The following is a 23,656-nucleotide window of genomic DNA, read 5'->3' as shown; positions in this document are numbered from 1 at the left end:
TCTGGGCCGCGGTTTAGGACCTCCCGCTAGGGCCTGCCGCATCCCGAGGAGAAAACAAAACCCAGGTCCAAGCCTGCAACGCCCAGCCCAGGTTTCAGCGCTTACTCGGCGCGCGCTACATCAACCCTGCGGCAGGAGGCGGAGCCCGGGCTCTCGCCCCGCCCACCCCAGCTCACGTGAACAACGCCGCGGCCCCGAGGCCGGAAGCGCTAGCGAGCCGGCGCGCACGCGCTCCTGTTTCCAGGCGCCGCAGGGTTCCCGGAGCTTCGGCCCCACCGCGTGCCCGCGCTCGCCCTCACGCTCACACTCACGCTCGTTCCCGGGTTCTCGGGCGGGGAGGGCTCGGAGGCAGTTGCGCCTGCGCAGCCCAGCCTGGTCCCCGCCCCCAGGCGCGCCGGGCTCTAGCGGCACCGCCGCCATGTGTTCGTTAGCGTTGGGCGCAGATGGTGGGTACCCCGGCCCCTCAGCCCCTAGGCCGCGACCCCGTGGGGCCGGTGAAAACCCTTCCCCTCCCCCTGGGCCCGGGACGCGGAGCCGGGGTGGTGGGGCCCGCAAAGAGGGAGGTGGAGGTAGGGGGGAGGGCCCGCCGGGCCCAGAGCGTTCTCGCTTTGCTGCCCCTCGTCCGCCCTCCTGGCACTGGGGTCCGAGGCAGAGCTGACCGTTTGCGTGTGCTAGGCGGCCGGGGCGCTGTGGAGGAGGACGACCTGCCAGGACTGTCAGACAGCGGTGACGAGGCCTCCTGGGAGGATGCGGAAGATGCCGATCTCCCCAACGACAAGCAGCAGACCCCCTGCCTGTTCTGTGACAGGTTCGTCCACCTCAGCGCGAGGCGCCAGCCCTAGGGTGGCCGGGCCCCGTCTGCTCCTCTGGAGTCCAGCCCAAGTGGCTGCCCCGGAAGTCTGGAGCCCGTGCTTTGGAGTGAGGGTTTGTTGAGCCGGAAGACCCACAGTGGTTTCCAGGGAGGAACCATGAACTGGAAGCCAGGTTACACTGCTTCACTTTGACGGGCCTCAGTTTCCTCTTGTGTAAAATGAAAGGGTTCTGGGCCGGATCTGTGGTTCCCACATCTGGTTGTGCACCTCTGTCACCTGAGACACTTAAGAAAAAAATACACAGATGCTAAACTGCACCTCAGCCCTTGTAAATCAGGGATAGGGTCTAGGAATCCGTTTCTACAAAGACTCTAGCTGAAGTGATTCTAAAGAGTAACAAGTTTGGGAGTCACTAAACTCGATTAATCCCTCAACCTTCTAGAACCGTTCAGCCTCTCCCATTCTATAATTCTTTGACAGTTAGAAAGCTTATCAGGTGTAATAGTTCCATTTGAGCCGTTTAAAGAATCACCTTTGTTAGGGGCTCCCCCCCCCAATTGAAGGGGAAGGAATTGATACTATTTTCACTTAGGGAAAAAGACGCTGCAATACCAGTAACTTGTTCAAAGTCACAAAGCTGTGGTTTGTCTTATAACCAAATCCATGTTTTTTCCACTTAAAATTCTGCCTCTTCATCTTTGACTTTGGCTGCTGTCCTGGGCAAGTGGGCGTGAAAGAGGCCTGGTTGGCACCGGCCAGTGTTACTTTAATAAACATTTTACCAGTATCCCCTGAGTCTCGGCATGGTGCTGATTGGTGGTATATTAGCTTCTGATGATTCGTCATTGTTCCCAGGTGTAGCCTCATGTGGGTAGGTACGGGATGTCTGCATATACTGTAGTCGTCAAAAAATAATATTTATTGAGCATCAGGGAGGTACTTCTTTGTGATAGGCTGTGTAAATACTGTATAAATAAGCTCTCTCGGTAAACGTTTGTTGAAAACTGCTGCATATGTGCTAAGCATATAGAAGAGGTAATGCAGGCTCTCTGCCGTGTGTTCTTATTACACGTCCTTCAGTTTTGCAGGTCACAGAATAAAGGAGCTTGGCCCTCACAGTGTCTATAATACAAATCCTTGGGGAGCACTGTAAGACCACTTTTTGAAATATGGCACTTTGGGAATTTACCAGCTATAAAATTACATTTTATGCTTTATTTCTAAAAGCAGTTTGAGCTGTGTCAGTTCAGAGCCTCTGAAAGCAGAGTTGATACTTAGAGGAGAAAAGAATCTTATGCAGTGAATTTTTCAGGTCTTAAGAGACACAGTCTATCAAAGGGAGTTCTCTTTCTTAGAAGCCTTATGATAAATTCAGTGCTATTATTTGGCAAATTCAGCTCAACATTTTAAAGGGTGGTTTGTTTTAGGTGTAAAATGGGACTCAGAAGTACTAATTCCTTTTAGGAGTGCTGGGTTCCTCTCTACAGGTGTGTTTGGTTTTTTTTAATTAATTGGAAGTAAAACTGGAAACCTGCAGAGTGAGGGGGAAAAGTTTATATCTAACATGAAGTCAATATTTAGACTTCTTAGGGGACTATTTCATGAAGCTGTTGCTTGGTTTTTCAGGTTATTTACATCTGCTGAAGAAACATTTTCACACTGTAAGTCTGAGCATCAATTTAATATTGATAACATGGTTCATAAACATGGTGAGTAATTTTTAGAATAAAGAAAATTTTAGTTGAGAAATTTAAATTCAAACATTATGTTTTTCCAGACCATTCCTTTCCTATACAAATCCAATATAGTGAAACACATGACAACAACTTATGAAAATGGCGTGTTTTTGACAAATGGCTTTTGAGGAAAGATTGATAAATAAGTCATTCTTCTAGATATGATTGACTGTATTTAAGCTTAAATTGCCTTCACAACGAAAAAGGAAAAAAAAACCCAAAAAATCCTTGGCATGTGATTACATTTTAATCATTTTAGAATTAGGAAGACAAGGGGCGTGGATATTAGGGAGAGCAAAGGATAGAGGTGGACTTTGGAAAAGGAGGTGGATCATTATGAAAAAAGACAACTTATCAGGTCAAAGCATAACATGGACTTCAAGGCATACAAGATTGAGTTTTATAAGGAGTTTGGTAAGAGAGTGTGGAAAAAGCGAGTGCTAAAGTTAAGGTGGTAATCCAGAGATTCAGCTGATGTTTCTGTTGAAACTTGCATCTAAACATACTTAAAATTAAAGCCTTCTAATTTAAACGAATATAGAAGAGCTACAGTATCCCACTAATATTAACTAAATACAGAATTGGCTTTTTGGTCCCTGTATTTACTAACAACTAGAAAGGACATTACTGAAGAATACCAAATATTAGGCAGATTTGGGGTCTCAGATAAACATATGATACAGTATGTTTATGAATCATAAATTCAACTGCAACTACTTTTGTAAGATATAAGTGACTTAGTTTCATTTTTTTTCATGTTTTTAATGTGCATTTTAAAACTGAATTGAAACTGTACTTTATATTATTTTATATCTTTTTCAATACCAAATAGGGGCTTTTGTGTGCTATTACGCATATGAAACATTTTTATATGCTGGTATGTTCTCATAACAGTATTTCTCATGACAAATAATAATTGGTTGGGTATGCTATTGCTTTCCCTTATTTTAAATGCTGCTTCATTTCTGAAAAGATGAGAACCAGATAACAAGCCTCACTGTTTTTTTCATCTGCATCATTTAACTTAATGTAAAAGCTAGTATACTTTGTATACTCTGTGTCCTGGCAAAATTATAGTTTGGTAGGTACCATAAAAATTGGGGATTTAGAAACTTTAGTATCAACTCTCGTATTAGCTGCCAAATACTTGGTAAAATCAAGGGCCTAATTTTCTTCATCTGTATTGTTCTGATAAGTGAGTAGAATTCTAAAAATTAATTTCCAATTTTTCAGAAATGCAAGAAAAGCACTTAAAATTTTGTCCTTCCTGGCTGTTTCTCAATTAAAATATTCTGAAGTGTCAGAGTTACTGTTTCTAGTTCTTAATAAAAAATTCAAAACTTTTAAGTAGTAGTTGAGAGGACAGAAATATTTTATTGTCTAACCAGAGAAGCATCTTCGGAGCAGGTTAATGAAACAAAACTCATGTTATGTTAAAATAGGTGAATTATTATTTTTTTTTCCCTTTTAGGACTTGAATTTTATGGATACATTAAACTAATAAATTTTATTAGACTTAAGGTAAGGTGGTAGCTTAATCTACAATTTTGTTTAAAACCTAAAGAAGTACTACAGCGATTATCAATGCACCGATTTTTAAAAGAATATGAGGAACTGCTGTATAAGGAACTGTTTTAAATTTGACACTCATGATATTGGGGGAATCATGGACATTAGGAACTAGCACAACATACAGCACCAAGTAAATGGATACATACCATACTTAAGTGTGGTTTTTAATTTTGTGTAGGAGATGAATCAATGTTATGTGGCAAAGTAATTCACTGTCAGATAAAGGGGAATACTGATAGTCTTTCTGTAAAATCAGAAATAATTTCTAGTGCGATTTTTAAGTGCTTTGGTTACTCTTTTTGTTCTGTTTTTTAAATACTTTGTTCTAGTCAGTTGATGTTTATATTGCCATTTCCTCAAAATCCAAACAATATAAAACTGTGCATTGAAACAATTAAGCAGTCATCCAGTCAAGTTAGTGAAATAGCCGGTGAACATAGACTGTTTAAATAGAGATTTTGTGTGATGTAGACATGATTTCCTTTTTGTTTAATTTTCCCAGTTTTTTGGTAGGGGGATTTTGTGATTATGTGCAGTGAAAAAATATGCAATTAATTTTACTTCCAGAATCCTCCAGTTGAATATATGAATTCCATATACAACCCAGTGCCTTGGGAGAAAGAAGAGTATTTAAAGCCGGTATTAGAAGATGACCTTTTACTTCAATTTGGTAAGATGAACATATGGTATCTACTTTAAAGCAGGGTCATTTGTTATGGCAAAATAGTGGTTAGGTGTTACAGGAAAATATATCATCCCCTTGATTCTCTAAAGACCTCGTCAGGTAGTTGGTTTCAGAAGGAACGTTAAGTCACTTAGAAAGTGAGAGTCACACTAACAGTTACCAGGGAGGAATATGAGCTTGGGTTAAACATTGTGTAAAAGATGTTTTGAAACATAGGGAGACTTGAGAGAATAATTTTTAGTTGTCAGACTGATTTTTAATGTAATTAAAATCGATGAAATTTTAAATTTAAATAAAAGAAATTAAATCAGTATATTTAATATTTAATAGATTTAAGTAAATTTAATAATATTGCTGTTTTTACCTCATAATACAATCAGATACATGACTTTCTTAAGACATCTAATTTATGGAGCTTTTGTTTCGGTGCAGGACAGATTCCACGAAAATTCCCCACGTATACTAACTCTTAAGCCTCCCTTGTGGCAGGGTCACTCGTCTTTTGACTGTAGCTTTCTTAGTTTCTTGCTCTGTGCTTTGGTTCATTCCTTATTGAACAGGAATCTTATGAAAATTCTGTTGGCTCTCTATAGGTCTAATTTGTTGGAGTTCATGATTTTTTATTATTTTTTAAATTTATGCTTGCTTTCATGTTTTTTGTGCCAGTTAGGTGAGATAGAGGGGTTTGCTGTCTTCGGATCAGCAAGACCATTCTAAACAGACACATACCTTCTCAGATAGTAGTTTGACAGTGTGTATTTGGGCAGTCCTTTGGTAAGTGGGAACTGTGGAAAACCACTCATTTCCTTGAGAAGTACCATCAAGAGAAGTTGTGTGGCAGTGTGATGCAGTAGTAAGAACCTTAATGTAGGATTCAGGAACTAAGTGACCCTGGACAAAGCACTTAAGCTTTCTGTTTTTTAGGTCTTCATCTATAAAATGAGAACTAGGGCCAGATTTCCAACTTTCTACCTCTAAAATTTGGTGAGGCCTAGATTGATTCTTTCCCATTTTTACAACTTCTATTAAATTTTATTTCTCCTCAGATTAACCAAAGTGATCTCTTTGATACATGACAAAGTGCCCACTAGGTGTTCTTCGTGACTCCCTAAACTCAAAATTGAACACTCACAGGTTGAAAGTAGTATGTTAAATACTTTAGAAATATGAAGAAATGAATCCTTCACATTGGGAGCCCACAGTCTAATAGTAGGAGTGTTTTGTTTTTGAATGACTGTCCTGTATTATAAGATAAGGTGGAATATAGTAAGTTTCATGAGAAGTAGGAAAAATAGTGCAGTTCAGAAGAGGAAGAGATTACTCAGATCAACAGATACCGAGTGCTATTTGCTGGTCACTATGGATACAGATCGGTATTGACCTCTTCACTCTCCAAAGGTATATTAACTTAACTTCTTTCAGACTTAATTTTAGTTTATAAAAAGGTGATAATGACACCTACCTTATAAAATTGTTACAAAGATAATGCATATTAGCACAGTGCCTGTCAGAGAGTAAGTGCTTAATGAAGGAGAATTTATTGTTATTAGTAAATACGTTCTAAGGAGTTTAGATGAAGAAGTCACGACCGAGATCTGGAACAGTTAAGGGGCCTAGTAAAGGAGGTGGAACTTGAACTGGGCATGCTTGTTAGTGCACCGCCCGTGCCTCTCAAAGGATCTGTGGGACTTCCCTGGCGGTCTGGTGGTTAGGACTCCATGCTTCCACTGCAGGGGGCACGGGTTTGAACCCTGGTCAGGGAACTAAGATCCCACAAGCCGCACGGCACAGCCAAAAAAAAAAAAGCAAAAGATCTGTTCTCCTGGCCATTGGTGTAGAGAGATGGAAGAGAAGGTTCTTCATTCTCATGGCTCCTGGCTTGATTACTGACTATTTCACCTGCACTGTCTTTCAGTAAATAGTTATTGAGCATCTGCTTTGTATTAGGCTTTGAGAATATAAAGATGACTAAATTTAAAAAGGAGATAACTAAGAAAATAGGCAATGAAAGTACAGTGTAAGTGGGGAGAAGTAACTATACTGATGGAGAAACCTGGCAAACACTGCCTTAGCCAGGTAATGAAGGTTAACATTATTGGTGATGTAATGTCAGTGGTATGGACCCTTTATATCATGTGATGAGGATGGCACTTTACCTCAGTGGTCTTCCTCCCAGGCCAGTAATCTCAGTCTAACCATGAAAAACCATGAGACAGACACAAAGTGAGGGACATTCTACAGACTGCCTGACCAGTACTCCTCGAAACTGTCCATGTCAAGGGAAGCCTGAGAAGCTGTTGTAGCCAAGAGGGGCTTAAGGAGACATGACAACTAAACATATGTGGTATCCTGGATGGGATCTTGGGGCAGAAAGGGGACATTAGAGGAAGACTAATGAAATCTGAGTGAATAAAATGGAGTTTAGTTAATTTTTTTTTAAGTATGGTATAATATTTGAAACATATTCCACAAAGGGTTAATATCCTTTTTACATAAAAGACTCTTGAAAATTAAGGGACAAAGGATCAAAACAGTTGATAGAAAAATGGGGAAAAATTCTACCAAAAAGAGGTAGGAAAATAGCCCAATAGCAAGATACCATTTCTCACCTCTCAGACTGGTAAAAATTTTTACAATATGACAACACATTCTGTTGACAAAGCTGTGGAGAGACAGGCACTGTCCTAAGATTGCTAGTAGAATGCAGATTTAGCAATACCTAAAAAACTGAACATGCGATTTTTTTTTTTTTTTTTTTTTTTTTTGCTGTACGCGGGCCTCTCACTGTTGTGGCCTCTCCCGTTGCGGAGCACAGGCTCCGGACGTGCAGGTTCAGCGGCCATGGTTCACAGGCCCAGCCGCTCCACGGCATGTGGGATCTTTCCGTACCGGGGCACGAACCCGTGTCCCCTGCCTCGGCAGGCGGACTCTCAACCACTGCGCCACCAGGGAAGCCCTGAACATGCGATTTTTAACCGAGCGGTTTCACTCATAAGAATTGGTCTTGAAGGTACACCTCCAACATTCTGAAAATACATATAAGACAAATGCCCATATAGAGGAGAGCGGTTGAATAAACTATGGCACGTCCACACCATGGAGTAGTATACCTCTATCCTCTATTGCAAAGAATGAACTGAACTGGTTCAGAGTGTTATCCAGGACATACTGTCAAATGAAAAAGGCAAAGCTCAAAAGAATATCTACTATGATACTCTTCACATAAGAAAGAGATTTAGGAAAATGCTTATGTGTCTGCTCATTTGTGCAAAAGAAATACAGGAAGGATAAACTAGAAACTGAAGAGATTGTTACTGAACGGGGTTTGTGGGACAAGGAAGGAAGGGCACAGTGGGATTGAGGTAACAGGGATGAGGATCGAGTGACACTTTGCTGAGTATATCTCTTTGTATAGCTCCAACTCTCAGGACTATAGTAATGTTTTTTTAAACTTTATTTATTTATTTATTTTTTCTTTGTGGTACGCGGGACTCTCACTGTTGTGGCCTCTCCCGTTGCGGAGCACAGGCTCCGGACGTGCAGGTTCAGCGGCCATGGCTCACGGGCCCAGCCACTCCGCGGCATGTGGGATCCTCCCGGACCGGGGCACGAACCCGTGTCCCCTGCATCGGCAGGTGGACTCTCAACCACTGCGCCACCAGGGAAGCCCAGTAATGTTTTTTATAGCCTTCATATAATCAAAAAAATCAACAATTGAAACAACGAGGATGTATGTATACACGGGTGGTGCTGGTGCGAAGTGGAATGCAGGCACTAACAGATGAACTGAACTGTAATACAAAGGAATAATGTAACCATACTGCAGGGAGTGGGGAGGAAAAGAACTAGGTGAGTAACTGAAACCTTTAATGGATGTTGTGCTGAGGCTACAGATAAAAAGAACTGCATCAACGTTGTAATCCAGTAAGAAAAGGCATTTCTTGCAGGGTAAGAATTAGCAATTCTGATGCTATTTTTGTGTATGCTAGAATGGAACATGTAAGTTAATAATTTATGGATGGGGCTTCCCTGGTGGCACGGTGGTTAAGAATCTGCCCGCCAGTGCAGGGGACACGGGTTTGAGCCCTGGTCCGGGAAGATCCCACATGCCGTGGAGCAACTAAGCCTGTGCGCCACAACTACTGAGCCTGCGCTCTAGAGCCTGCAAGCCACAACTACTGAAGCCCTCATGCCTAGAGCCCGTGCTCTGCAACAAGAGGAGCCACCACAATGAGAAGCCTGCTCACCGCAACGAAGAGCAGCCCCTGCTCACCACAACTAGAAAAAGCCCACACGCAGCAACGAAGACCCAACACAGCCAAAAATAAAAAAATAAAATTAATAAATTTATTTTAAAAAATTATGGATAAAAGCCAGGTTTCTCACAGTTGGAGAATGAGGTTTCAGATAAGGAAATGAAGGATGAAATGAGTCCTGTGTTGACAAATTGGAATCAGAAGTGTCAGTGTAAATTCATAGTTTTTCTTATACAGACAGACAGATACAGAAATGTGTGTGTATGTGTGTGTGTGTGTGTGTGTGTGTGTGTGTGTGTGTGTGTTTAGTATAATACATATACTTCCGAGCTCTGCTGAAAGGGCCTAGAAAAACCCCAGTAGCAATGATCATACCTAGTGCCCAGATCTTGATTTATAATCCTTTATTAATGAAAGGAACCAAGGGTCCTTAGAGAGGTGATTGATTTCCAGGAAGGGCAGGGAAAATACAAGATAAGTCTAGGACACCTTGTTCCAGAAAATTAGGAAGTACTTAAGAAAAAGTGGGGCAAGAGGGGACATAACCTAAAGAACACAGGAACCAACCTGAAGGACCTCCTAGTGGCCAAAGCTAGAAAAATTTAATCAATACAGAAAATGACAGTATTGGGTTTTAACCCATAGGATAAAATAAATGTCCATGAATTCTTCTTGACATGAATAAGCAACCAAATAAATGGGAAGGAGTAGCTCCGCTTCAGTGTAGAATTCCTGTTAATAAATGTCAAAGGAAAAAGAGAAACACAAAATCAGCATTAGGCAAACACCACGGTAGTAACTTGCAGAAAAGAGCAACCCATGCATGCTAAGATTAGTGGGTGAAAATTTAGGCAGGTGAGATAGGATTTGCATAGTTCAAAGTATGTCCCCCAAGAAATTTAACTACAAAGGAGCTGTTAAACTTTTGAGTGGAAAAACTGAGCAGACACTACCATAACCAAGTGATCAAGGTTAACATCACCAGTAATAAGTGTACTGACGCCATGAACCCCTTGGTGTAATGCTCTGAGGAGGCAACGTCATTTCTCTGCTGTTCTTGCCAAAAATGTTTAACCTCATTCTAATAATGAAAAATCATCAGATGATCCCAGGTTGAGGGCCAGTCTACCAAATTACTGATCAGTGTTCTTCAAAAATGTCAAGATACAGTAATTGGGTGCAGTATTCTATAAATAATTCATGGTGCTGAATATTTTTGTTCAGATCTTTTATGTCTTTTTGGATTTTTAAAAATCTGCCTCTATCGGTTGTTAATAGGGGTGTATTTAAATCTCTGTGATTAGAGGATTGTCTTTTTTTGCCATTCTATCAGCTTTTGCTTTGTGTATGTTGAAGCTCTTTTGTGAGGTTTATTCTCATTTATAATTGTTATGTCTTCCTGATAAATTGACTATTTTTTGTGTGTATGTGTGTGGTACGCGGGCCTCTGACTGTTGTGGCCTCTCCCGTTGCGGAGCACAGGCTCCGGACGCGCAGGCTCAGCGGCCATGGCTCACGGGCCCAGCCGCTCCGCGGCATGTGGGATCTTCCCAGACCGGGGCCCGAACCCATGTCCCCTGCATCGGCAGGCGGACTCTCAACCACTGCGCCACCAGGGAAGCCCGAATCTGTAGTTTTTTAAAGCAACGAGTCAGTATTCTGGTAGACTGTTTAGAGTTTCGTGGCACACCATACTGCTTTTATAACAAGTTCAATTTAGGCTCTAGTCTCTAAGTTATAATATTATCATGTATTTGTGAAGCTTAGTTATTTTGTCCCAGCTCTAAAGAAGTGTTGCAGGTAAAAACTGAATAGGAAAAAAAAAAGTCGTGTTTCCCTCAGAGCTGTACTGAGGAGACAGTGTATTATCTACATTGTTTTCATTGCTTTAAGTTGATTCAACAGTTAATTAGACGGGTCAGTGGACATTGGGATTTTGTAAAACTCACTAGTTCCATATATTAACTTCTGTTTGCAGAGTTAATGATTTACATATATTAACTTATGTAGCAGAAGTTAATGATTTACATATAGTGAAATTAAATTTAAATCAAGAATTTTTAATAATATTAGGAATTAGGATATTTAATAATGTCAGCAATAAGACAGTGTATAGATTGCACACCACCTTACCCATGATGAAAAAGTTATTGAATGTACAGAATTCCTTACCTACACACTGTCCTTAAGGAATATCTAAATGTCATACCTGTTACTCTACAGATAAAGACCCAGAGGCTGGAGGTGGCCCTGTGTGGTGGCAAGAACACGGGCTGGGAAGGCAGGCATGGGTTTGAATTGTAGTTCCTTCATTAAACAGCTGCATGACTTTGGGCTAGTCAGTTTCTCTGAAATTTATTTTTCCCCTGTCTTAAAATAGGGATAAATGTTTATATTTTAGGTTTGTTTTGAAGATGGAATGAGATGTAATGCATGAACTTGAAAGATACCTGATGATCAATAAATATGAGTTTTTTCCTTCTACCTTTTTATTTCTTCCTGGGTTTGGTTCAGTACAATTAATGCTTATTTATGTGTTCAGTTTAGCCAACTAGTGAAAAGTTTAGACTAACAGCATGCTCTTTAAACTCAAATTGGAATAGTTTGGATATTAAATATTTATTTAATTAAAAGTACTAATTTTTCTCAGTTGGCCGCATAATAGGCACTTAGTATATACTTATTCGTAACACATTTATATGTGCTTCATTGTTATAAGATGGCCTGATAGAAATGTCCATTTGTTTATTTAGATGTAGAAGATCTTTATGAACCCGTGTCAGTTCCATTCTCATACCCCAGTGGACTCCGTGAAAATACATCAGTTGTTGAAAAATTGAAACACATGGAAGCCAGGGCACTGTCTGCTGAAGCTGCGTTAGCTGGAGCGCGTGAGGATCTGCAAAGAATGAAGTAATTTATCAATCTTATAGAAAATTAATTGTTTAGATCCCCAAAATAATATATTCATAAAAAGATAGAATATGGTAAAATATTTCATATACTGGAAAGCACAGTGTAGATATTTTAATTTCAATAATATTAAAGGTACGCAGTATTTTTTATACATTGTGGATGTCGTTGATTAACATAAAATTCTGTAGTTTTATCTGTCCTCTTATATTTCTTTATAATTACTTTTGTACTAATGATAATTGTTCTGGGGAGTGTGTTCCTCCTGAGTGCTTTTTGTTCCTTGATATTGCCTTCCTTTGAATTACCTTATTTCTAATAGATTTCTCCATTTTACTTTTTCTCTCCTGGACTTTTTAAAGTGTAGGGATTAATATTTTTTAGGCTTGTGGAAAATACAGGGTTGAAATTTTTGTTTTTAAAGAATCACAATATAATTATGATGAAGTATATAATCAGAAAACCAGCTACATAGGATGGTTTTCTCTAGTGAGTAAATTAACATTCTGCTGGCTTAGTACTTGTCAGAATTTAATGTGCATACGAATCATCTGGGTATCTCGTTAAACTAGATTCTGATTCAGGAGGCCTGAAATAGGTAGTGTCTGAGATTCTGCATTACTACCAAGTGTATATACCTCTAACTTAACCTATTAGATTTGTAAGTTGGTTGCTATTGCCCAATTACCCATTTTTGATGGTTTGCCAGAATGTCCAGCAGGAAAAATAGTATAGCTGATTGTAGTTTCCCTTTTTCTGAGATTTTATGCTGGGTAATCTAGTAACCAACGACTCTATTATGTGCCTCTTTACACTTCTCTCCCATATATACTTCATAGATTCTTGATGTGTTGTTATCAGAGAAGGAGCTGAGTTTTAGAGCCTGAGCAGATGGTGTTGATGTGTGTAAATAATTCCCAGTTTGGGTCTGCTTTCTGCCTATATAACCCTTCCATGAGATACTATGGTTTTAAAGAATATTCATAGCATTGGAATATGCTCTATTGATTCAGCTGCTAAAATAAGATTTTGGAACAATAGAAATAATAAAGTTGAATAAAGTCATAGTGTGCTTATTTTGTTCACCTGAAAGATAAAACAGCCATAGCCTGCAGTTGGCAGTGCTTTTGTGATTTGTAGAAGGAATGCTTCCAGCTGGGTTTGAATATGCCATTGCTTAAGATCCAGCAGGGGGAGCTTTCCGTGCTTAAGATAGAACGTGATTTAGAAGGCTCATCACACCGCGCACTCCCTCCCCCCTCCCCCTTCCTCTTCCTCAGCCTCTAGCCTTTCCTTTTTTCATGGTCCAGTAAACTTGTCTCAAGGGTGTATTTCAAATTGATTACAGACAGTTTGCTCAGGATTTTGTGATGAACGCAGATGTCAGAACCTGCTCGTCATCTACAACTGCCATTGCAGACCTCCAGGAGGATGAGGATGGCGTTTATTTCAGCTCATACGGGCATTATGGGATACATGAAGAAATGCTAAAGGTTAGAAAAGAGCACAAATGTACCAAATCCATACTAAAGGAAAAATAGAGTAAAAAGGTTCTTAATACATATGGGAGAACTGCTTTTTTGGTTTTTGGTTTTTTTGAGAACTGCTTTTTAAATCTTTTTGGTGCTTGATAGCTCATCTTGCATTGAAAAGATTATAGAAGCATCAGAGACACTGTAAATTCTGTTTAAGATCATTATTAATCTTTATTATGAGATTACCTTTTGCTGGGAATAAAACATTCAAAAAAATTGCTGACGATTTTAGTCTTCTCAAGAGCAACTTTTAAATAGGAAGAAAAATACGTTTGCCTTTTAATGTGTGAAGGAAATGATTAATTTTAGTGTTTTAATTAGCAGTACTGACTTTAGTTTGGGCGAATAATAATTCTTTGGTACAAAGTTAATTATAAATAATTCTCACAGTTGTTACGGCATTACTTTTTTACATTTGAAATCATTGCTATATAGAAGAATTTCCTAAATCAGATACTTGAATTTGGTTGGTTTTAAGTTTTATAATGGTAATGTCCATATAAACTATAAGTAGATTTCTAGGTATACCTGGTATATTATGTACATTTTATCATGTATTATAGATTATAAAATAGCAAAATGGTTTTTTAATTCAGTAAAACTGAAAATATCTAACTAGAGTAAAATAAATGTTGGAGTGTAAAAATTACTGAAAACTTTAATATTTATCTCTGTGAATTTTAGATGCCACTACTTTTTTTTCTTAAAAACCAACAAACGAAAAATTCCTTTCTGAATCCTTCCTCAAAAGATTGGTTTATTTTACGGACACCCCAAGACTGTGTTCCTTGAAACATGCCCATTTAAGATAACCAGGGGTAGTTAATGAGTATATATTTTGTTGAGTCAGTTTTGCAGGATCACAGAGTGGAGGTTTGCTGATTAATAGTAATTGTAATTACTTGGGATCTTTTAAAGCAATGTCATGTCATTTCTTTGCTAATGACTTGTCACAGTTGGTTGTGCTTTTTGTTGTCACTTGGGTAGTTGCATAGCATTACAAATAACAGTTATAACTGTTGCTAAGTAATAAATTAAGTCCAGAGTGAATTTGTTTAAAAGAAATTGACATACTCCATTTTCTCTGTTAAAATTAATTTTATTGTGTCTAGAATATTTCCTTTAAAGGAGTTAATCTAAGCCCATGTTTGCCGTTATAAATCACCCCATCAATTTCAATGCCATGAACCTTTAATGCTTTTGATATGGTAATTTTAGTTGGGTTTTTCAGACAGATAAGGTTACTGAGACTCCTAGAAGATAGTACATCTGAGTGCTCTCAGTACAGTCATCAGGGAAATCCAGTTTGGACTTACTTCCAAATCTCTGTCCTGGACCCTTGTAGCTCTGTATCAACAACTAGAGGATCTTTACACCTGATGGAATATTTTAAGTCCTTTTGATGTACATATATATTTAAGAAGTTCCAGCTGAAAGTTTCCAGTGCTGTGTTTTCACTTTTAGAGAATCACTTAAGACTCCTTATTAATATACGTTTCCATGCCTTAATTCCCCTTTGCTGTTATACAATGTAACCACCTTCTCCTTGGAGATAACTTAAGTCTTTATAGGAAATATGGATATATTTCATTCAAAAAGAACTATTTGTCCATTTTATGTTTTGTTAAGTTACATACTGTGGATGAATATGAAATGTGCCTTATATCAAGCAATATTTCTCCTATTTCTTATCAAAACAGTTCTTAGCACACATAATTTGTCCAAGGTTGTGCTACTACTGGAGTCTCACCTGATCTTTATAAATAAATTAAAATTGAGAAGCCATGCATACAGGACTTATTTTTATGCTTAGAATTGGCCTTTTATAACAATATTATTTGGATTTTTTGTTACTTACTAGTCACAGGTATTTTAATGACACTTTTTTGGCATATGTTGTGATTATAATTATAGATAAAGACAGTTTGTAATCTTATTTTCCAGAGTCAAGGTGAAGATAACTTTTTTGAATTCTAGAGATAACGGGATAGTAGTGGACATTAACTTTCAGAATCCTTTGCCACTTTATCTTTCTGAAGAAGAGTCATTGTTGCTAATGTTATAATTCGGAGATGCATCACTCTCCTTTTTTTTCTCCCCAAGTAAAACATTGTTCATCGTGGTGAACATTTATCACAGATTATAGTACCATTAATTTTTCATTACTGCATTTTCCTCATTGTATCTGCAGCTGACTCTTGCATTCTGTCCACCTTCATGAGCCTATACATTTAAAACATACTGTTACTTATATAGGTAAAATTTATAATACATAACTTTTCTGTTGTCTTTAGTCTTATACTTAATTTTTTTTAATATTGGTAGGAATTATTCCATGACACTGTACTAGCCTTAAAAGATTGTCTTTCTTCTTAATATTGGACCTCTAATTTTATTCTTTTGTGCTTCTTAGTTTTACTAGGTTAGTGCAAAAGATAACTTTATTTCTGTTTATTACCTTATTTTATATTGAAGAGTTAGTCTTTTGTTAGAATAAATTTTTAGAAATGGTTTGAGGGCTAGTCTTTGATTTGCTTGAATTTTCATGTTTAGTGAATTTTCCTCTCAAAAATTCATTTATTAAATTGAAGCTCTGCTATGTCCACAGCACTGTGTTTAGTAGACTTTGAATTTCATTGCACCAGTATGAGCATATGAGCAAAAGCAGATGGATATGTAGGAAGAGACTGGATGAAGGATTGTAGTTGAGCTGAGCAGCAGTGCATGGATTTAGGACAGGAGTTGGGATGCTAGTGATTAAGTTAGAGCAGCGGCGAGGCAGTGTGATTGGTGAGAGCTTTCCGAGTGACTGCCTTCTTGACTGATGTTCACCCTTTGTAGGTTTTGTTGTGTCAGCAAAAATCACTGGTTACAGTGTAAGAAGGGTATAAAAATGGTAGAAATGTATGAAATGGTATGTTTTTTTTTAAAAAGACAGTTTTTAAATTAATACTATGTTTAAATTCATTTAAAACATGAAGTTCTCATAGTAATGCTTTTCTTTAAAATTTATTAATTTTTGGCTGCATTGGATCTTCGTTGCTGCACAGGGGTTCTCTCTAGTTGCGGCGAGCGGGGGTTACTTTTCCTTGCGATGTGTGGGCTTCTCATTGCAGTGGCTTCTCTTGTGGCAGAGCACGGGCTCTAGGCTCAGCTTCAGTAGTTGTGGCACGTGGGCTCCAGTAGTTGTGGCTCGTGGGCTCTAGAGCACAGGCTCAGTAGTTGTGGTGCACGGGCTTAGTTGCTCTGTGGCATGTGGGATCTTCCCAGACCGGGGCTCGAACCCGTGTCCCCTGCATTGGCAGGCAGATTCTTAACCACTGCGCCACCAGGGAAGCCCCATAGTAATTCTTAAAATACACTGAGGGAAAGATTTCAGTTTTTAAAATATGATTTAAAATTTTGTTTGTAAAGCAATTAGAAGTAATTCCATCAGAAAACATGGAATTAATTATGGAATTTCCCTTTTTTAGATCCAGCAATTAAGTAAAACAGCTTGCCTTTTAATTTAAGCCCCTCTTTGTACTTTTTTTTAAATCCCAGTATTGGCATAAAAGTTTTTTTGGAGGGTATGGACTGTGTAAAGTTTTATGTTGTAGTATTTAGTGTAACTACTTTTTTTTTTTTTTTTTTTTTTTAACCTAGTGTGAAATCGAAAACTAGAATTCCCGGTATGAGTTATTTTTTATCATACTCATTTTACTCACTTGGCAGCAGAGCCCCTTACGGCTGAATTTGCTGTCAGCGTGTGTCTCAGCCGAGGTGATTTAAAAGGAAATCAGCTCTAATGTTCATGCACCAACATAAATGTTAGCATTCAGTGCCTGCCTTGGTCACAGGTCTTGTGAGACTCCATAGTGGAGAAGTCTTGCAATATGGTCTGCGGGGCTCAAGCGATTGACTTTTAGGCTTATAGGCTTTTTTTTTTTTTTTTTTTTGGCGGTACACGGGCCTCTCACTGTTGTGGCCTCTCCCGCTGCGGAGCACAGGCTCCAGACACGCAGACTCAGCGGCCACGGTTCACAGGCCCAGCCGCTCCGCGGCATGTGGGATCTTCCCGGGCCGGGGCACGAACCCGTGTCCCTTACATCAGCAGGCAGACTCTCAACCACTGCGCCACCAGGGAAGCCCTAGGCTTATAGGCTTTTAAGCATCATTTCCTACTACAGACATTTCTAGAAACAAAACAGGATTATAAATCAGATAGGTGCTGATCAGTGACTTTCTTAGGAAACTATACTCTGTTGAGCTTCATTTTTCATACGTAACTGTAACTTTTACATCTATCTAGTTTGGTTCTTTCCTCCCATATTTTAACTTAGTTCTACCACAGGGAATCAGACTCTAGATTCCAGGCCCTATTTAAAGGAGTAAAACATGTTCATCTTCTACTAGCATTATCACTTGAAGTCTTACAGTGCATGTCAAGATGAAAATATGTACATTTTTAAGAACTTAGGTCTTATTTGACTTTCAGTGTTGTTCTTAAACGTTTTCTTTGTGTGTTGTTGCTATTTCCATTCTTTATTATTTCCTTTTAGGAAAAAAAGATTAGGCTTGGTTTTCCAGGCAAATTGTAGCTATGGAAACTAGAAGTGTGTGATAAATTAGCAGATATCTTCCTTAAATATTTTTATTTGTTCAGACTATCCTGTAAACACAATGTCTTCCTCTTTCTACCCTAGGACAAAGTACGAACAGAAAGTTACCGAGATTTTATATACCAAAATCCACATATCTTCAAAGATAAGGTGAGTAGCACAAACTACAGAATTGTACATTTCATGTGGATCTTGGGCAGCAGAAATCCTCTCTTAGGTCATCATTGTGATAGCAGTTGATTTCATGTACACTGGCTTTATTTCATGGAAAACTTTTATGATGCTGCCCTGTGGTGCAGTATACTGATAACAGAAATGCTGATTGGTGCTGTCATTCAATATACTCTTTTTTTTAAAATTGAAATTAATTAAAATTAATTTTTAAATTAATTAATTACAGTGACATAGCTTAGTTAAACTTTGCTTATCCAGATAATTTTGCTTAAACCATATTTTTGGTTTACTGTGATTCCTGTTCATTTCAAATGTATAAGCTCTGTATCAAAGCACTTTTAATTATTATTTTAGTTTGTGTTAATTAGTTACAAATTAATAATTTTAAGAAGTCATTATTGGTAGGTAGGGTCAAATATTATAAGGTACAATTTATTTTATGTGCTTTCTTTTAAGACCTCATTTATTTACCCTTTTATGAGTTACTTTATTTTTTAAATTTTTAAAATTTTTATTCTTGGCTACATTGGGTCTTCGTTGCTGCACGTGGGCTCTCTCTAGTTGCGGCAAGCGGGGGCTACTCTTTGTTCCGGTGTGCGGGCTTCTCATTGCAGTGGCTTCTCTTGTTGCGGAGCACAGGCTCTAGGCGCTCGGGCTTCAGTAATTGTGGCACGTGGGCTCAGTAGTTGTGGCTTGCAGGCTCTAGAGCACAGGCTCAGTAGTTGTGGTGCACGGGCTTAGTTGCTCCACAGCATGTAGGATCTTCCCGGACCAAGGCTCGAACCCATGTCCCCTGCATAGGTAGGTGGATTCTTAACCACTGCACCACCAGGGAAGCCCTGAGTTACTTTAAATTTTACAGTTAGTGTTAATACTGCCTCAGGTTATTTCGAAGGTGATCTTTCACTTTGTATATGGGTGGGTGTGTTAAAAATGTGTCATTTGTTTTTCCTCCCTTGTGAATTTTTCCATTTTTCTTCTTCACTTTCTCCTTCCCTCCCTCTCTACATTGGCATGGTTATCTAAAAGTTCAGGTTTTCTGTTTTTGTTCCTCCTCATTGGAAATTAGTCCACTAATTTAGTCAAATATATTATCGTCTCTGCCACTTATATACTTTTGCTTGGGAATTTTTCCCCAGTCTTTCTACTTCAAGAACATGTATATTGGTAACATCAGGTTTTTATAATTCCCCTTTCACCTCCATTTCAAAGATACTTCTGTCAGGTGATTTCATGAGCTTTACGTGATGTTGCAGCAGTGATTAACAACCTTTATATGTTGAAAAGCTCTTTCCCTGATTTTTATGTTGTTTGGAATATCGTAGATTGGCTTTTCATTTTCCATACCTGTTTCCTAAGAGCGGTGTTTCACTTGTGACCTAGCCAAGTTGGACCTGCGAAATTTATATGGTGCTCTGATACCTTTTGGCCAAAGCATTACCTATGAGGTAATGGTGGTGTGTGTTTCTTTGTTTTTGCTAATTCCCCTATAGACAAATGATTATTTTATTTTTAAAGTATTAGTTTTTATCAGTTCTTTATACTTGACCTTTTTGTATGCTTTTTATATGTTTTTGCAGCAGAGACTAAGAATTTTTTTTATAGTTTTTATGTTTGCACCCAAGTGCTGAAACAATTTATTTAATATTTGTCTAAAAAACCACATTGTTGGGCTTCCCTGGTGGCGCAGTGGTTGAGAGTCAGCCTGCCGATGCAGGGGACACAGGTTCGTGCCCTGGTCCAGGAAGATCCCACATGCCGCGGAGCGGCTGGGCCCGTGAGCCATGGCTGCTGAGCCTGCGCGTCCGGAGCCTGTGCTCCGCAGCGGGAGAGGCCACAACAGTGGGAGGCCCGCATACTGAAAAAAAAAAAAAAAAAGTTGCCTTATATTTACAGTTCGATTTTGCCTAGATTTTTATTTTATTTTTTCCTTAATATGTTGTAGAGAAATTAACCATGCTCTAGTCTGGGAATAACTAGTCCTGCCTGGCTTCTTAGGAACCATCTACATAGTAATTTTAGACCGTGGTGAATCTCTGTGGGCTTCACTTGTAAAATGATTTTTTATGTATAGCTGATTCGCTTTGTTATAAAGCAGAAACTAACACACCATGGTAAAGCAGTTATACTCCAATAAAGATGTTAATAAAAAATAAATAAAAATACAATGATTTTTTTAAACCTTTCTGGTTCTAAAATTTTATGATTTTTGTTTTTATAAAAGCAGTATCATTTTCTTTCTTTGAGCCATCTTTTTAAAAATACTTTTTGATATGAATGCCATAAGAATTCCTTAAGTAAAAGTAGTTAGAAGTTTCTTTTTCAATATGCTCTGAATAGACTTTTGTGTTATATTATATAAGAAAATACTGAAAAGGCACAAGTATTAGTAAACATAAGGTTAATCATTGGGAAATTAAGTAATTATGAATATTTCTATGTATATGAAGCACATCTTACTGGGTTCATAGACCTCTACACAGTCCCTTTCTGCTTTTAATTTTTCATTTGTAACAGTCTTATAGAAATATTGTATATATTATACATTTTTGGACAAAATACGTGACCATGGAACACATAGAGTGTTTAATTATTTTGTGTTCCACTTACTGCTTTTACTGAAGAGATTAAATCTGCCCAAGTCAGAAAGGGGCTTACTAATAAACAGGGAGTATTTTTCCTTAGTACTTTGCCTAAGATGCTTTCATTTAATTTATCAATGTGTAATTAATTTTGCTTGGCATTTGTGTTTTCTCAAAAGTATACTGTGATGTAAAATATATGTGTGTCAATTTCTAACTCTTTGAAGTATATTCAGGATATAATTTTCTATAATTAATAATATTAAGTAATCTAGAGCTTTCATATTTTTAAATGATTTGGAATACTTTTCTTTATATTATACTATGACTACAGATTTTAAAAATATACGACACATATTTAAATAGCATTTGATAATTTATAAAATACTTTCAAGCATGTTGTCTCATTGTTGCTATACAATATACCAATATGGTGTATTCATAGCAGGTATGTATTCATCTCTGTTTTTCACATGAGGAAATTTGAAACCAGTAGGTTAATTGACTTTCCCTAAAACAGACAGCTAAAAAAAAAGCAAACAAACGCGGGTTTTAGTCCTAGTCTAGTGCCCTTAACCCTGTGCCACTACACTTTGAAACTGTTATGTTAAAATAGAATGAGTAATTAGGGTGGGATTCATTAGTCATATTTTAATTAACACTATTTTACATATATAAGTCATATAATTTCTGTGTGCCATGACAGAACATGTTCATGAAATTATTTAAATATAGTTCTTTTAAAAAATGTATGAAATAACATGTTTTCTTAAGTTTTATTACCATTGTTTTTGTTTGCTTTTGTCTCCATTAGGTAGACAAATTTCATATCACAGCACTAGCTTCTGTATCATATTATTTAGTGAATGGTAGAGATTTATTTTTCAGAAAGGTGCTTAAATTTAAAATGTCTTCCTTCCTTCATTCCCTTCTCCCTCCATCCCTCCCTTCCTACTTCCTTTCCTTCATTTCTTTCTTAATATTGTTTTAATTCACAAAGCTCCTGTGGAGGACATATGGTTTCTCAGATTTAATTTAACTTTGGGTGGCGTAATTGTGTTATCACTCACTCATAATTAATTTCTATTTGTAGTTCATTGAAGAAATTCACAGTTAGGTGCCTTTTTTATGCTTTTGATTATTATCTAAGTTAAAGTTGACGCACTTTTTCTCTCTTTTTTTTTTTTAGAAACAGTGAATCACAGTCCTTCATCATTTTATAAAATAACGTTAGTGTATTCTGTTAGCATTTCTACCTCTTTCTTTGATTCTACCAGATTTTAGTTTATTTGCCCAACTACCTAAATCTGAGCTAGATGTAATAAATAATTAGTATATAATTTAAAATATAATTTAAATATAGGCTTTAAAAAGCAGATTGACCTATGTATGTTTGAGTGCTACCTTTACAAATTACTAGCTCTATGATTCTGGATCTGTTACTTTCCTTGTCTGAGGCTCTCCTTCCTTCAGAAAAGGTTAAAGAAGAATTTTATATATATATATATATAAATTATATATGTGTGTGTATGTATAGTCTTAAAAAAGAACACACACTGTAATTGGAGTAAATGATACATACCCTTCTGTACTTAGCTTTTGTAGCTCAGCAATTTCTCTAAGATAATTCGGTATTAACATTATTTTAATGGCTCAAAAACCCAATGTAAAATTGTCCATAAATTGTTTTAAGTTATATTAGAAATAATGCTGCATGTAAAAATATAAAATATTAAAAATCTTTTTATAAATATGAGAGTAGAATAATAAGATAAATTCCTAGCAGTGGCCTCCCTAGGTCATTCTACCCAGGATGGTTTTAGTGCTGCCAACTTGTCTTTCCAGAAACTGTGTGGGTGTTGATATTCCCAAATACCATTGCCAAAGCCCTGTGCTATCAAACTTCTAAATTCCACACTGATCTTTTATTTTTAATTTTTTAATTTTGCAAATATCTTATTTCAATGAAAGTTCTTGGGAAGTTATCACTTACTATTGTGTTATACATATATATTTGTTGTGTTTTTTTGTGTTTTTTTTTTTTTTTTGCGGTACGCGGGCCTCTCACTGTTGTGGCCTCTCCCGTTGCGGAGCACAGGCTCCGGACACGCAGGCTCAGCGGCCATGGTTCATGGGCCCAGACACTCTGCGGCATGTGGGATCTTCCCAGACCGGGGCACGAACCCGTGTCCCCTGCATCGGCAGGTGGACTCAACCACTGCGCCACCAGGGAAGCCCGTGTTATATATATTTTTATATTTTATGCCACATAATATTTCAAACTGATATACTATAACCATACTATAAATATATATGCTCTGTGTTATAGTATTTTCTTGATGTTGTGGTTAATATATTTTATTTGTAACATTAAAAAAATAGTTTTGCTTGCAGTGATGTTGTATAGATTGCACCTTACAATTTTAAACTTTCTTGTGTGTGAAGTGGTTATGTTAAAATGTGCTGACTCACCCAGATAGGCCACATGTGCAGGAACAGTCACATTCTCCCTGTGGAGCCATCTGGGCCACGTCCTTCTTAGAGCAGTAGCCTTTTGGCAACCTTATTTCTTCAATAGAAATTAGACTGTTTAGATTCTGTCTCTTCTGGAGTCAGTTTTGGTGTATTATATTTTCAAGATATAATGGAACAGGGCTTCCCTGGTGGCGCAGTGGTTAAGAATTCGCCCGCCAGTGCAGGGGACACGGGTTTGAGCCCTGGTCCGGGAAGATCCCACATGCCGTGGAACAACTAAGCCCGTGCGCCACAATTACTGAGCCTGCACTCTAG

At 37.9% G+C, this 23,656-nt stretch overlaps 1 protein-coding gene across 3 annotated transcripts in view; it reads left to right on the top strand.

Annotated features, from left to right (window-relative positions):
• Positions 1 to 290: 290 nt before the first annotated feature.
• Positions 291 to 23,656, top strand: part of PRMT3 (protein arginine methyltransferase 3) — a 142,241-nt gene continuing 118,875 nt past the window's right edge. For 2 of the 3 annotated variants that reach the window (XR_009564889.1, XM_030864874.2), the window contains exons 1-8: positions 291 to 446; positions 676 to 808; positions 2,439 to 2,521; positions 4,020 to 4,069; positions 4,688 to 4,790; positions 11,815 to 11,974; positions 13,323 to 13,467; positions 18,195 to 18,260. Coding sequence is in view for 2 of the 3 variants with exons in the window: in XM_030864874.2 (XP_030720734.1) it covers positions 419 to 446; positions 676 to 808; positions 2,439 to 2,521; positions 4,020 to 4,069; positions 4,688 to 4,790; positions 11,815 to 11,974; positions 13,323 to 13,467; positions 18,195 to 18,260 (768 nt within the window). In the remaining variant the exon portion in view is untranslated. Of the gene's footprint in view, positions 447 to 675; positions 809 to 2,438; positions 2,522 to 4,019; positions 4,070 to 4,687; positions 4,791 to 11,814; positions 11,975 to 13,322; positions 13,468 to 18,194; positions 18,261 to 23,656 lie in introns of those variants that run through there. The other variant, XM_030864880.2, reaches the window with a different exon arrangement.

The sequence above is a fragment of the Globicephala melas genome, chromosome 8 (genome assembly GCF_963455315.2).
Source record: "Globicephala melas chromosome 8, mGloMel1.2, whole genome shotgun sequence".
In the NCBI taxonomy this organism is placed as follows: Eukaryota; Metazoa; Chordata; class Mammalia; order Artiodactyla; family Delphinidae; genus Globicephala; species Globicephala melas.
The sequence above is the reverse complement of the archived record's forward strand: the minus strand, read 5'-3'. Positions and strand labels throughout refer to the sequence as shown.